The following is a 15,370-nucleotide window of genomic DNA, read 5'->3' on the forward strand; positions in this document are numbered from 1 at the left end:
GCCCGTTATATGACCCAGATAAGACAGTTTAGACAGAAGAATTTTCATTCCTTTGTCCAAAAATTCCAGAAAGTTTTGTCCATTGTTCACCAGATTTGTTTTCGCTCTTATGCTTTTATTAACTTCACCTATGGTCAACAAAACCATGTCCAGGTCTGTCCAATACTGAGAGAGCCAGTTATATGTTACTAGTGGGGGGCCAAAAATTGTCAAAGAACGTTTGCAGATTCCATTACGATGCACTATTTTGTCTTAAAAAATCCTGGATTCCCATTATGATGTACTGGGTCAGTCGGGTGCCATTCGTGTCCATCATTTGACAGATCTGATGCCTCTGTAATTGTTCTCTTTCTGTTCCGTTAACTGAAATATCAATGTTTTAGTGAACTCAGCCTAACCCTTGTCACAAATTAAGACATTACTTCTTCCTTCACACGCCTTTTTGTTGTCTCAGCTTTTGGAACGTTGAATGAAATTCATCCATTTTTCTCTTTTCAAGTGCTTTTTTTTTTACTACACATTTTTGACATGCTTTTTTTTTTTCTATAAAGAGATCTACATGCTACAATTGCAAAAACAGCTCATGCTTCTCGGTATATTGGAGAGTCCTGGGTTTGAATCCTGCCAGGAACAACATCTGCAAGGAGTTTGTATATTCTCCCCGTGTTTATGTGAATTTCCTCCCTTACTCCAAAGACATACTGATAGGGAAAAATGTACATCGTGATTCCTATATGGGGCTCACAATCTACATTAAAAGAAAGGAAAAAAACATTGTGGCCGTTCAGGAGTTGAGTAACTACCATAGCTGTCAGGTCTCCATTGTATACTACTGATCGTGGGCATTCACCTTTAATGGTCGGACATGAGCAAAGCATCTTTTTCCTAATGGCCCCGCCATTTTTGTGATGATCGCTACCCCTTAGAATGAGATCTGGAGGTGACGATCCATTGCATTGACATCTGGGAGCCTATTGAAGGGTTGTCATTGCTACGGGTCTATTACAAGCTTCCACAGGCAGGGTAAAGCCTCACATTGCAGAAATGCAGTGTTTTTTGTTGCAGATTTTCTTCTGCATTTTTTTTTTTTTTTTTTTTTGAGCCACAGTCAGGATGTTAGATGTTCCCCTTTTGCTCAATCCACTCCTGACTTTGGCTCAAAAAACGCATAAAAGTCTGCAACAAAAAAATGCTGCAATTCTCCAACTTGGAGCTTTAGGCCGGGGCCCCAAGGGTCGGAAACACCGCGAAAAATTGCCTCCGTTTTACAGTAATTGCAAAGTGGATGGGATTCTTGTGAATCCCATACCCACTTTGCAGGTAAAATCGCTGCGCGGACACGCTGCAATTTCCAAAACCGGTGGGATTTTAGAAATCGCAGCATGCCAATTATATCTACGGAAACGCCGGCTGCTTCCCTGTAGATATAATTGTAACAGTCCGCAGAAGAAAACTCTGAAAACTTTCTTTTCAAAGCGCTGCAGGAAGAACCGTGATTTGTCCCGTGGGGCATTAGCCTAAACCAGTCTTTGGCTAAAGCCCCACGTTGCGGAAACGCAGTGGTTTTCCCACTGCAGAAAAAACACTGCTTTTTACACTAATTTCAAAGTGAACAGATTCTGGCTCATTCCACACACACACATTGCAGAAAAAAATGCTGCAGAAAAGCCATGTTTTTGTAAATATCAGCATGTCAATTCTACCTACGGAAATCCTAGCGTTTTCCCTATATGTTTAATAATAAAAAAAAAAAAAAAAAAAAACGGCAAAAATGCAATGTAAAACGCTGCAGAAAAAACACGGTGTTTCCACTTCGTTTATTCGCTGCATTTCGCTACGTGGGTCCCATGCAGCCAGTTCATTCAGGTTTCCCAATAGAGTTGAAAGGACTATGCGACCAGGATAGACCCATCTTACTTATGACTCTAAGACACATGAGCCAGCAGTAAGGCTATCTTAAGGATATGGTCATTAGGATAAAGTTTGGACCCAAGTTTTGGGGTTATGGTCTAGTTTTGGAAGGGGTATTGCCAGCTGTACCCTCTTGTCCCGGTTAAGATGGCATGATTAGGAGAGGTGGAGGGCTTCACAGTAGGAGCCTTTCTTTAGAAGAAAAGGCTTTGATTGATCCAATGTAAGCTGTTTCCAGGGAAGCAGATGCCTTGAACAGACCTCTCCAGTAGCAGAAGAATACAAACCATGTGAGGACTGCAGAGACCAAAGTCTTTTGTTAACCCTTTGCATGCTGGTACAAATGAGAAAGTAATTGTATTCATAGTTCATCGCTTCCCCCTCCCTTTGACATAGAAAGGTCTATAATTAAATGCCCAGCTCTAAATTCTGGCTCTTTGTATTTTCTTCAAAGCAGGTTCATAGGGCAGGCACTGAAATAAAGGTGGAATGCCTTTGAATGGAAAGATCAATCTGTTAATGCTCCAAATTATTCCGCCTTTCTTATAGTTATAATACCCCAGCACATTTCAAAGCTTTCATGGTGAGTAACAGTATGTATTCATATTGTACAGTACATGTATACTTACACTTCTACATAATGCAGATTCCCAGGATCACTTGGCACAGACTTTTGTCAACTTGTCGCTCACCATAAAGATCCTTGGCATGCTGAGACTTGCAGTGTTTTTCTTTGTACATGCTTTTTTTTTTTCCACAAGCACAGAGGATTATTTTGCAGAGTTACTTCTCTGTTACCTGCTCCTAGAAATGTGTGCACATGTATACAACTGTCTATTGTTTCAGCCAGGCAAACCACTGCATTCATACGTACTGCTCACTCAGCCCTATGCACGTTGCTGTGTTACATGTAACGTTTGTCGTGACATAGAAGGATATAGCATATTGAAGATTTAGTTTTTCCCCTGTAATATTTTTAAGACTAAGGCCCCCCCTTAGCGGGCCACAGGAAAAAATGATTTTCACAGAAAGTCCACAGAGGCTTCATTTATACATAAGGGGAACTACCAGCATTTCCATAGTCAGTGGCGTAACTACCGCCATAGCAGCGGAGGCAGCTGCCACAGGGCCCGGGACATTGGGGGCCCGGTGACAGCCGCTACCGCTGCTATCATTATACTCGGGGAGGAATATAATGATTGGCGGACCGGGAGAGGTAAGGAACATAAAAAACATGTTACTTACCTCTCCACGATCCTGCCAGGCCTCCTTCCTGACGTCTCTGACGTCACATGAACCTGGCCTGCGTCCCGGGTCATGTGACGTCTGACGTCATTGAACAAGGACAGCAGCGCAGAAGGCAGCGGAGAAGACCGCGTAGGAGCCGGGGGACAGGTAAGTAACAGTAATTTTTTATGTTTTTATTCCCTCGGGTCTCCGATTATTATACTCTGGGGTCTGAAAAGACCCCAGCGTATAATAATTGTTTATGGGTGTCTACAGTGGGACATAGTACTGTGTGCAGGGGCAACTATGGGGGATAATGTGTTAAGGGGTCACTATGGGGCATAATAGAACGCGCAGAAATGCGTAGGAGGGGGTCGGTCGAGGTCTTCGGTGTAGGCTGGGGGGGGGGGGGGCATGTCAAAAGTTCGCCACTGGGCCCCACCATTCCTAGTTAAGCCACTGTCCATAGTTCTAATTGACATGCAGCGATTACGAAAACCGCAACGGTTTGAGAAATCGCAGCGTTTTCGCTGCATGTATTTTTCTGCAATGTGTATATGGGACTCACTAGAATCCCATCCACTTTGCAGTAACTGTAAATCGCCACGGTTTACCCCACGTGTGCCCCAGGATTAAAGGGGTATTCCATTAATTACTGCCGTTAGGTGATAAAAGTTAGATTGGAGGGGGTTTGACTGCTTGGACCCCTAATAATTTCTGGACACATCTCATCTGTGTCCTTGATTGGTAACCGACAAGCTCAACCACTTATCCATTCAACTCTTCTGGCTGCTGTCTTGCTCCTAGGTAAATACCTGAAACTCTGGGACTTGCAGATGCAATTCTTGAGACAGATGCAAGTAAATGGAGGAGTCGCACATGCATGTGTTTCTCCATTCACTTGTACAGGAGTTATGGAAATCACTCTTCTTGTAGCATAAGATACATTTTTAAAATAATAATCTGTAGGACTTCAGGAAATTTCATTTACCCTGTACCAAGAGTTATTTTCCTATTTTGTGTAGTTACAAATTCTTTTAGGACATTTTAGGGTGGTGTTACATGCTTGCATGTATATAATTCAACATTCAAATTTGGTATCCTTTCCATAAACCCTTTAAGGATAGATACAGTATAGTTTGTACGTTAAAGGGGTTTTCCAGGCAAAAAAATCTTTAAAAAAAAAAAAAAGTCTGTTATTGCTATTAATGGCTTAATAAGTGCACCCAGACACCTTTAGCAGTGCTTTGAGTGATTTCTGGGTTTCTCTGGGAGCTCCTGGCATCCTCTGCATTTGTTTACCTGGTGTAGTTTCCTGCTGTGTAGCTTCCATACTACCTCCCTCTCACTCCCCCTCCCTTCTCTCTCACTCCCTTACACCCCCTCCCTGTCTTCCTAGTTATCCCACTACTAGCCCTTCCCAAATAACTAACTCAGCCCACCCCCACCACATCATACTTACCTGTCTTCCTCTTTAGACTTCCCTTCTGGTGCGGGCCCTCCTTTCCATTCACTGTTCTGGCTGTGTGTAGGCTGGAGACACCTAGGCAATAGAGACGGCACCTCTAATGGTGTGTCCACAGACTGAAAATTCCTCTGACACCTGCACAGTAGAGATGGAACGCCATCTTTATTGTGCATATGTCAGAGACACCTCCGGACTGCGCAAGCACTAGCAGAGAGGGAGAGAGGAGGAGCTGTTCCCAGAGAGGAAGACATGTAAGTATGATGGGGTAGAGGAGGGGAGCAATGGTGATGTTCCATTTTGAAAACGGGGAAGCGGAACGTCACCAGATTATCAGAAAGTGTGCCTTGAGTTATCACTTGAACGCCCTAGAGATACGGGTAATTATAGATTATTTTTTATTTTTTTTTTAATGTAAGTAAATTACATGTTAGGCGGGGGAGGGGGGTTAGTTTAGGGATTAATTTTTTTCATCCTAGACAACCCTTCTAATGCTTGACTACTTTTTTCATATGTTCTTTTCTTTGTATGACTCATTTTTACATCTGTAAACCTAGAACTGATGTGAATTGTCAAAAAGCTCCAGTTCTGCCTCATCTGTCTAAAAGATATTCTCCCTGCAGCTTTGTGGCTTGTCAATATGCATTTTGGCAAATTCCAGTCTCGCTTTATGATGATTTACTTTCATCAGTGGTTGAGAAGCACTGACGTACCTTGACCTCTAATCTCTGGAAGTTGTTATAGGTTACTATTCATATTATCCATCTCTTTAATTTGTCCTCATTTTTCCTCCTCCAGCCACGTTCCGGGTAGGTTGGCTTTAGTCCTGTAGACCTTAAACTTCTGAATAATATGTGCAACTGTAGTCAAGCTGTTTGGAGATGGTCATGTAGCCTTTATATTTAACATGCTTGTCTATAACTTTCTTTCTAAGCTCCTGAGACAACTCTCTCCTTAGCCTTCTTTGGTTCTTATTGAGTCTGGTAAACACCATGATACCAAACATCAAAGGAACTATTTTTCACCCTCTACATAGGCGGAGTGACTGATAACAAGTGAGAAGACACCTGTCATGCTACTTACTGGACACACTAGTGTTCCGATGTCCACTGTTTTGGTCCACATGGAGACCTGAAAGACGGAGACCCTGTCCACTTAAAAAGCGATTACTATCGGGGTCCATTGGGTTTTCACTGGTTTTATACTAAAACTGGCGGAGAGGAAAGTCCTCTTTGCAGAACTTTTCTCTCTGATGATTTTACGTGGAATCTGCGGTGAAGTCTCCCATAGAGACTGACGCAGATATGAACCTAGCCTTAGTTCAGCATGTTCCAGTGTTCAAATTATTTTCAATCCTTTGTAGGGTACAGTTGGTGTGTTCAGCTGACATATACTTAATTTGAATAAGTTGTCCCATTACGCACACACACATCCCCTATCCACAGGTTTCTTCAGCTATGAAAACGGGAAAAATGTGCAAGTGATTGACACTCCATTGACTTCTATTGGGCTGTCAGGACTGATGGAGATTGCAGTCCTGGAAGCCCATTGCTGTATGGAATGCCGGCCATGGAAGCGCAATGGCTCCTAATTCACAGAGTGGATGCAGGGGTACTTGTAATCTCCTTATTGCTGGGTGTCCCAGTGGTCAGAGCCCCAGTGATATATCCTCTGGGTAGGGGATAAATGTCTGTAACAGGATAATGCCTTCAACTCTGCAAAACAGTTTAGCATGCATAATGATGGCCGATGACTATGATTTCAACTGCATCACAATGCTAAATGCTCGCCACATGTAAAGGCTTCCTTTGAGAGCTGTAGTGAATGATCATATCATAGGCCATATTCACAACTGCATTATAACCTTTAATGAGGAACGCCATCTGGGCTTTGTCAGTTTTGACAGCAAGAACAGAACAATATCCAGTGGTATTCTTGCTATCTGAATGACTGAAACCTGATGGAACCATTATGGTGATAAGAGCCGTCAGGCACTTTTTGGGTATTTGTAGGATGGGCTGAGCACGTTGTGGTGTGAACCGGGCTGTTGGTAGCATAGAAGATGATGTCTATACGAAATTCCAAAATAGCATTTTATACTTATCAGATGTATGGGTCAGAAAGAGATGGGTGCTTAGATTTTGGATCCCCATAGTGTCAGTGGTGTTTGCTTGTAGATGGCTGCAGTAGATAAGATCCCTGAGCTAATAACAGAACGCAATGAAAGAAGCCATTTATCTTTGTACACAATGTACTCCCTCGCGCCCTCTTTCTTCTTTACACTTTCCCTGCGGGTTTTATAAGATGAATTAGTGGTTTTAACCTGCTTTGACTACAGAATAAACTGGCCACGCGCATTACAAAAATATTGGCCAAACCCATCAGATCACATGACTATTGAGTATAGAAAGAGCCCAACACTTACTACCCTTATGGAAAGAAGCGTCAGACATGGCCAGCAATGGCTCCTACTTCACTACCTATGAATTATAAGACTGTAATGGCCAGTATGAAAGTACAAAGCTAAGGCTGACCATGGGCTTGGGATAACTTTTGGATGAAAACCCATTGGGCACCCATTTTAATCGCAGGTTTTTTTGCAGCATTTTTTTTTGCTGCAGCTTGCTAAGGTACCAAGTTGCAGAAGCGCATCCTTTTCTTATAGCAGATTTTGCTGCGTTTTTTTTTTTTTTGAGCCAATGCAAAGAATGGGACGCATGCGTAGTCGGCTCTGCCATCGGGCAGAGACAACTGTGCATGCATGCGGCCATTTTCTTGTGGTCACTTACACGAGCGTACTGTGTAAGCGGTCAAAAGAAAATGGCCGCAGGCATGGCAGAGCCGACTGCACATGCATCCCATTTAAAGCCAGAAGAAGCCATCCGAAGAACACGTCGTGGAGAGGGTTTTCCAGAGGAAGAAGAGGCCGTTGCTGGAGTGTTTTTTCGCAGCACTAGGGACGCCCCCACTGCTGCGAGAAAACTAATTTGCATACCGATGAAAACCGTGATATCTACCGAACAGCGGCGCGGAGAAGACATCTAAAGGTAGGAGAAGAATAGCCGTTCTTAAGGCTAAAAAAGATGCAGTTTTAATGATTGAATCCCATTAAAGAGCTCTGGAACATCTTTTTTTTTTTTTTTTTTTTTTTTTTTCTTTTTTTATAACTCTGTGCTGTTCCTCTGTTATTCCTCCTAGACATATATGAATAAAGTACTTACTGGGGACGACTCGCTATACTATTGGTCACCATCCTATCAGTGCTGTCAGTGTCAGAATGTAATGGTAACAAGCAGTTGTCAATTTATCCATAAATTTCTATGAGGAATAACACAATTCAGAGCTATAAGAAAAGACGATCCAGAGCTGTTGATGGGGAAAGTATTTACTAAGTCTGGAAATGCTTTCAATTTGTTTGAGGAAAGCTGGAAGAGCAGTGGTATAAATACATTCAGCTTTCCAAGGCTCCTGCATAGCATAGCAATTTAGTATCGTTATACAATGAAATGCATCCCAGTTTTGTATAGGTAGGATTGACATTCGACATGTAATGATAAATCTATATATAAATGTAAAACATTTTTACATTTATACCTATATAGATTTGCCTATCTGTAGCTTAATAAAATAATATTCCAATTACAGTGTATAAGAACACATACAGACAATTCAGACATGTATCTATCTATCTATCTATCTATCTATCTATCTATCTATCTATCTATCTATCTATCTATCTATCTATCTATGTATAGATCTATAAATAGATATATAGATAGATATATAGACATACAAGGGACTATATAGATCAGCATGGAGCAAGTGATTTCCCCAATTTTCCTTCTGGTATTTGCACACCTCCCTGAGGGCTCCTTCTCTCCTCCACTTGGTTGCTACCAAGGTAACCGCAGAAACAATCTCCTTTAACAATGCAGAGCACTGAAGAGTTTCACAAAATGACTTGGGACAGTGCGGTCTATGGCAACCGGTGCAGGGCAGACAACACAAACAGTGCGAGCAATGGGCGGGCCTGGAAACAACACAAATCTTTGCTAATACACGGCTACAGGTCTCTGGCTGGAATCTGATCACTGGATAACTTTGTGAACCCCATCTATCCTGCAGGATTTATCACAAGATGGTGACGGCTTAGCACACTGAAGGCTGGCAGCCCTGGCATGTAAGAGCGCAGAGTATTGGGATGTCCAGCACTGCTGGAAGTCGGCCATGAAAGATGTCAACCCTGTCACTGCTGAGCCGTGGGAATGCCCAGGTGGTCAGGACCACTCAAGAGAAGTTAGTGGTCTACTATGAACCACAGGTGAGATGGACATTTTGGATAATTTACTTAGAGGGTATTTCATTGTCATGTGTACTTACCGTATATACTCGAGTATAAGCCGAATTTTTCAGCACAGTTTTTGTGCTGAAAAAGCCCCCCTCGGCTTATACTCGAGTTAATAAGTTTTCCTAGTTTTTTTTGTGGTAAAATTAGGGGCCTCGGCTTATATTCGGGTCGGTTTATGCTCGAGTATATACGGTATATATAATACTGTGCAAAAGCTTTAGGCAGGTATAAAATAAAATGCTACAAGGTAAGAATGCTTTCAAAAATAGAAATGTTAATAGTTTATTTTTGTGAATTAACAAAATTATGAGAATAAAGAAAAGAGAAATCTAAATCCCATCAATATTTGGTATGACTGCCCTTTGTCTTCCATCAATTCTTCTAGGGACACTTGCACATGGCAGGGAGTTTGTTCCCGCCATCTTGGAGAACTAAGCACAGATCTTCTGTGGATGTCGGCTGCTCCAATCCTTCTGTCTGTTCATGTAATCCCAGACAGACTGGATGATGCTGAGATCAGAACCACCTGTACATAACCATATATACCGTATATATATATGAGTGGTTGTAGCACAGGATTTCTATTTTATTAATGGACATCTGTTCACAAATTTCCTCAGCAAAAAGTGACAAACCTCCACAAAACATCCAAATGCAGATCAGCGAAGGGACATTAACATTTTCAAAGGAAATCGCCATTTATTAAAAATAAAATTTCCACAAGTTTTTTTGTCACTGATTGTTTTTTTGCCCCATGTTCTGAATAGGTCAATATGCAAATTGCTCCATTCCTTTCAATGGGAGTGACGGTGATAGCCAAAACACAGTGCTCCGCTATCTCTGGCACTTCCATTAAACTGAATGGAGTGTTGCGTACACTGCCCAACCACTGCCACTACACACCCAACCAATTCAGAACGGGGGTTGAAAAATGAGGGTCTGAGTGGTCTGAACGCCACTGATCTGCAAGTTATCCCATGGACTGGAAACCCAACAACTCAAGTACATATAAAGCGCAAAGTGTCATGGAAAAAGGCCACACATTGTGAAAAAGCAGCTTTTTTTGTTGCAAATTTTGCTGCAGATTTTTGAGCCAAAGTCAGGAGAGGATTTAAGGCCAGGTTCACACGGGGTATTTTAGACCGGAATTTGACGTGTAGGCCGCCTCAGATTCCGATCCAAAAAACGGGTAGCTGCATCTGGATGCCAGTGCAGTGCACTGGCATGTAGTTGTGGCATTCCACTCCAGATTAGGCCCAAATGAATGAGCCTAGATGGGAGGGAGTGTCTTCAGGTGGACGTTCTCAGCTGAACTGTCCGCGGCATCCGCCTGAAGAATGAGCATGTCGCTTCTTTTTTCCGGGAGCTGGAACAAACCGCTCGCGGAAAAAAGAACTGACAGGATTCCGCTTCAAAATCCCGGACAAAAAACTCAGTGTGAACTCAGCCTTACATCAGGGAAACATCTAAGAGCTTCCTTTATATCTTTCATTCCTTTTCAATCCACTCCAGACTTTGACTCTAAAAAGCACAGCAAATTCTGCAACAAAAAAAGTTGCGTTTCCGCAATGTGGGGCTTAAGCCTTACATATATGTGAATAAAAATGTTCTAAAAGCTATGTTAGTAAAAAAAAAGAGCATCTCTAGTTTATTGCATTTTTAATAATAATTGGCAAATTTCAGAAACCTAAAGCGGTGTTCACACTACCAGCGCTGACCGCCCACGGGTTTCCGTCCTAATCCTCTGAGATAGGGGACAGCTTACTGACGGTCAGTTTTAAAACCCAATCATTTGAATGGATTTTTAAAGTAAACCACCGGTGTCCGTATGCGGACTACCGAACACATTGACAAGCGGTGAGCTTATGAAAGCACACGGACCCAATAGATGCCATGCGAACTCCCTGAACAGATTACCAAACGCAGATGTAAACTGGGTCTCATTTAGAATCTGCAGGTCATTGTGATTATGGCAGTTTATATAATTTTTGATATATTTTAACACCATAACAAAGATATTGTGACACGTATTTAATATTTCCATTAATGGGGTTGTTTAAGGCATCTTTTTCTGCGGGGCCAGATGGGAAAAAAAAATTTTATCTGGTTGTGGAATTTTCAGACCCGGGATAACTAATTTACATATGTTTCTATTTGATTAGAATTTTTGTTTATTTTAAGAATTTTAAGTCTTTAAAAAAAAAATTTTTTAGTGTGTGTGTATATATAGGAAGACTACTATATAACCTGGGAGTCTTCATCGACATAGTCATTGAAGTTATAGACCACCAGACAGCTCCCACGATCTCACTGGGGGGCAGTGGAGGGGGCCTTTTCCACCACATTAGGCCATTTTAAATGGGCTATTGCCTGCAATCATGGCATAAAACACCTGAGAGGCCACAGAACTCATTGCCCCTTCATACAGTATGCCGATCCCCTAAAATTCTTTTAGGCCTCACATAGTAAAACGCTTCAGAAACACGGAAGCAAATGCATCTGAATCCACTGGGCCAGATATATAACAGCTCTGAGCCACTTTGCGTTTCCATTTTTTAAATGCCATATACAAAAAAATTCCACATTTTTTAAGTAAAAAAATATGCAAATCTATTCTCAGGATGTAATTAGGTGAACAGTGCCTCTGTATGCTGCCCTCTAGAGGGTAGCCCCCTTAACATCATGCATGACTCAGTTAATAAGCCTACTGACATGATGCAGAGTTTATTGCCAAATTAGTATTTCTATTCCAAAAGGAACAGATTCCCAGCTATGGACAGCACTGTTTCTGTCTTTTGGACCTCCTCAGCATAGCGCAGGGATAAAAAGGAGGTCCAAAAGACCGAAACAGCGCTGTCCATAGCTGGGAATCTGTTCCTTTTGGAATAGAAATACTAATTTGGCAATAAACTCCATACAGAGGCACTGTTCTCTTAATTACATCCTGGAGAATAGATTTGCACATTTTCTACCCAGAATCCCTAGCGGAGCAGGAATGACTTGTAAGTTTCCATATGCCTATGTAAGCACACACTCTCCCTAATGTGTATGATTATCCCCTGACATTTTTTAAGGTGAGCTTTTTTCTAATGGGGAGGTTGCTGGTGAGCAGTCACACTATTCCCTGATATTTTCCATACGCTCCATATTTGTCATTGACAAATGGCAGGTATGTTCACAAGTTTGTGAAGGACTGTGCTCTATGAGCAGACTCAGGGCTCTTTGTTCTGATTGATTTTGGGTGCTTGTGGCTACAGATGGAGCATTGTAGGCCGTATTCCTTATCTATATACAAAGTGTGATTAATGAGAAGAGCAATGGCCCCCAACAGCTGTCTGAACTGGTGTCTGAAGTCAGGACAGATCTTTTCCAACACTTGAAGGTAGTGCACTTTAGCAGACAGCTAAGTTACAGGATATGTCGCTTGTCAGAGAGTAGGCTTTGGCCTATGTCCGGCCATTAAATTGTGTGGTGAAAAATGAATGAGAATGGATCAACATAAAAGTGGACGGAGCCAATTTTGTCCCTCTTTCTAATCTTCAAAAGTGGGGAGGTATGGTTAGAAGTGCGAGGCCCTTAAAGGGGTATTCCCATGTCCCTTACTCACCAGTCTTCGCTGCAGTAAACTCTTCTTTCTTCCTGGTTTTCTTGCTGCAGTTGGTGGGTGAGGTTTCATATGCAAAGCCAGCAGCGAGACTACGTCGTTTCTATGCCGCTGACCTCCCAGTAAGTAGGGCCCCGCCAAAGTCAATTGCCCAGGGCCCCGCAAAGCCTAGATCCGCCACTGCATTCAACAAGCCACCAGTCCAGGCCATAAAAATGAAGACCAAAGACTGCAATTTTACTAAAATACTGTATTATGTTCTCACAAAGACTAGGACAAATCAGTACCCAGCAGATGAATGTTGTATTTTACGACCATAGTTTGCCCCTATTAACTGTGCCCCGGGACTGTTCCCACATTGACAATATTGCCTGCAAATTGTGCCACATACCCATATTATATTCTGCCAGTAATGTTAGTTTTTTGAGCTCCAAATCCCCTTTATTACCTTCACAAATCCATTAAATGAAATATTAAGGTTTCTGATGCCTGCATTGTCTACAGGTTGTGCATACATATTCACACTAGCACTCGAGTCTCCGTATAAGGCTCCGTCCCCCATTCCACCTAAAATTGGCAGAGAGAAAAGTCCTGCAAGGAGGTTTTTTTTTTTTTCTCCACCGTTTTTGGAGGAAACACAAAGAACCACTTTATAGTGTATGGGGTCCACGAGTTTACTCTGCGTACGATGTGTAGCTGCTTTTTATTTGGATAGGGTTTCTATCTTTCGGGTCACTGAGAAATCCGAACACTAGTGTGAACCTAACGTTTGATAAATGATTAAAGAGCATATATATATAACAGTAGCTAATACTTTACTAGTATACTACTTTCTTCCTGAAGCAGCATTCTGTGAGATCAGACAGCGCTATGGCCATGTCCAACAGATTAGCTTATATTGTCCTATCATCGCCATCGCTCTGGTCTATAAGCATTACCCCTTTTTCCTTCCAAGATGAAATGTCACTGCATAAGTCTAAGGGTAAGTTCACACAGAGTTTTTTGGACAGGATTTTGAGGCCATATCCGCCTCAAAATCCTGACCAAAAAGACAGCTCCCATTGAAATCAATGGGGACTGGTCAGTTCTTTTTTCCGGCAGCCGGAGATGAGCGAGATGCGCATTCTTTCCGGCGGATTCACCTTGTGATATCCACCTGAAGACACTCCCTCCCGACTAGACCCATTCATTTGGGCCTAATCTGGAGCGGAGCGTGCGACTTGATACCGGTGCACTGCACTGGCATCCAGTCGCGGCAACCCGTATTTTCAGGTTCCGGACCGAAAAACCCTGTGTTAACCCGGCCTATAGCTGGTCCTGAGGTTTAGATAGCTGTCAGTAAATACCTGTTCCACCCGACCACATAATACACATCAGGGCTGGCGTCAGCGCACAGCATAGTCGGGCAAGTGCCAGGGCCCTCAGAGGCTCTGGGGGCCCCCTGGCACTTGCCCACCCCAGCACTTGCCTGACCCAATTTCAGCTCATTGGCGTCCGTCTGACGCCAATGAGCTGAATACATAGGCGATTAAAGCAGGAGCTGTCACAGCTCAGCTCCTGCTTTAACGCTGCGGTCCGGCTTCTGCATTTGTAGGCACAATGTGATGACGTCACATCGGGCCTACAACTACAGTGCCTACAAGTAGTATTCAACCCCCTGCAGATTTAGCAGGTTTACACATTCTGAATTAACTTGGCATTGTGACATTTGGACTGTAGATCAGCCTGGAAGTGTGAAATGCACTGCAGCAAAAAAGAATGTTATTTCTTTGTTTAATTTTTTTTTTAAATTGTGAAAAGTTTATTCAGAGGGTCATTTATTATTCAACCCCTCAAACCACCAGAATTCAGTTTGGTTCCGCTAAAGTATTAAGAAGTAGTTCAGGCACAAAGAACAATGAGCTTCACATGTTTGGATTCATTATCTTTTTCCAGCCTTTTCTGACTATTTAAGACCCTCCCCAAACTTGTGAACAGCACTCATACATGGTCAACATGGGAAAGACAAAGGAGCATTCTAAGGCCATCAGAGACAAGATCGTGGAGGGTCACAAGGCTGGCAAGGGGTACAAAACCCTTTCCAAGGAGTTGGGCCTACCTGTCTCCACTGTTGGGAGCATCATCCGGAAGTGGCAGGCTTATGGAACTACTGTTAGCCTTCCACGGCCTGGACAGCCTTTGAAAGTTTCCTCCCATGCCGAGGCCAGGCTTGTCCGAAGAGTCAAGGCTAACCCAAGGACAAGAAGGAAGGAGCTCCGGGAAGATCTCATGGCAGTGGGGACATTGGTTTCAGTCAATACCATAAGTAACGTACTCCACCGCAATGGTCTCCATTCCAGACGAGCCCGTAAGGTACCTTTACTTTCAAAGCGTCATGTCACGGCTCGTCTACAGTTTGCTCATGATCACTTGGAGGACTCTGAGACAGACTGGTTCAAGGTTCTCTGGTCTGATGAGACCAAGATCGAGAACTTTGGTGCCAACCACACACGTGACGTTTGGAGACTGGATGGCACTGCATACGACCCCAAGAATACCATCCCTACAGTCAAGCATGGTGGTGGCAGCATCATGCTGTGGGGCTGCTTCTCAGCCAAGGGGCCTGGCCATCTGGTCCGCATCCATGGGAAGATGGACAGCACGGCCTACCTGGAGATTTTGGCCAAGAACCTCCGCTCCTCCATCAAGGATCTTAAGATGGGTCGTCATTTCATCTTCCAACAAGACAACGACCCAAAGCACACAGCCAAGAAAACCAAGGCCTGGTTCAAGAGGGAAAAAATCAAGGTGTTGCAGTGGCCTAGTCAGTCTCCTG

The 15,370-nt window shown here is 43.0% G+C and overlaps 1 protein-coding gene across 1 annotated transcript in view; it reads left to right on the forward strand.

Annotated features, from left to right (window-relative positions):
* Positions 1-8,823: 8,823 nt before the first annotated feature.
* Positions 8,824-15,370, forward strand: part of KIAA2012 (KIAA2012 ortholog) — a 106,872-nt gene continuing 100,325 nt past the window's right edge. The window contains exon 1 of the mRNA XM_075285413.1: positions 8,824-8,924. Coding sequence (XP_075141514.1) covers positions 8,838-8,924 — 87 coding nt within the window. The 5' untranslated portion in view covers positions 8,824-8,837. The remainder of the gene's footprint in view (positions 8,925-15,370) is intronic.

The sequence above is a fragment of the Leptodactylus fuscus genome, chromosome 8 (assembly GCF_031893055.1).
Source record: "Leptodactylus fuscus isolate aLepFus1 chromosome 8, aLepFus1.hap2, whole genome shotgun sequence".
NCBI lineage: Eukaryota > Metazoa > Chordata > Amphibia > Anura > Leptodactylidae > Leptodactylus > Leptodactylus fuscus.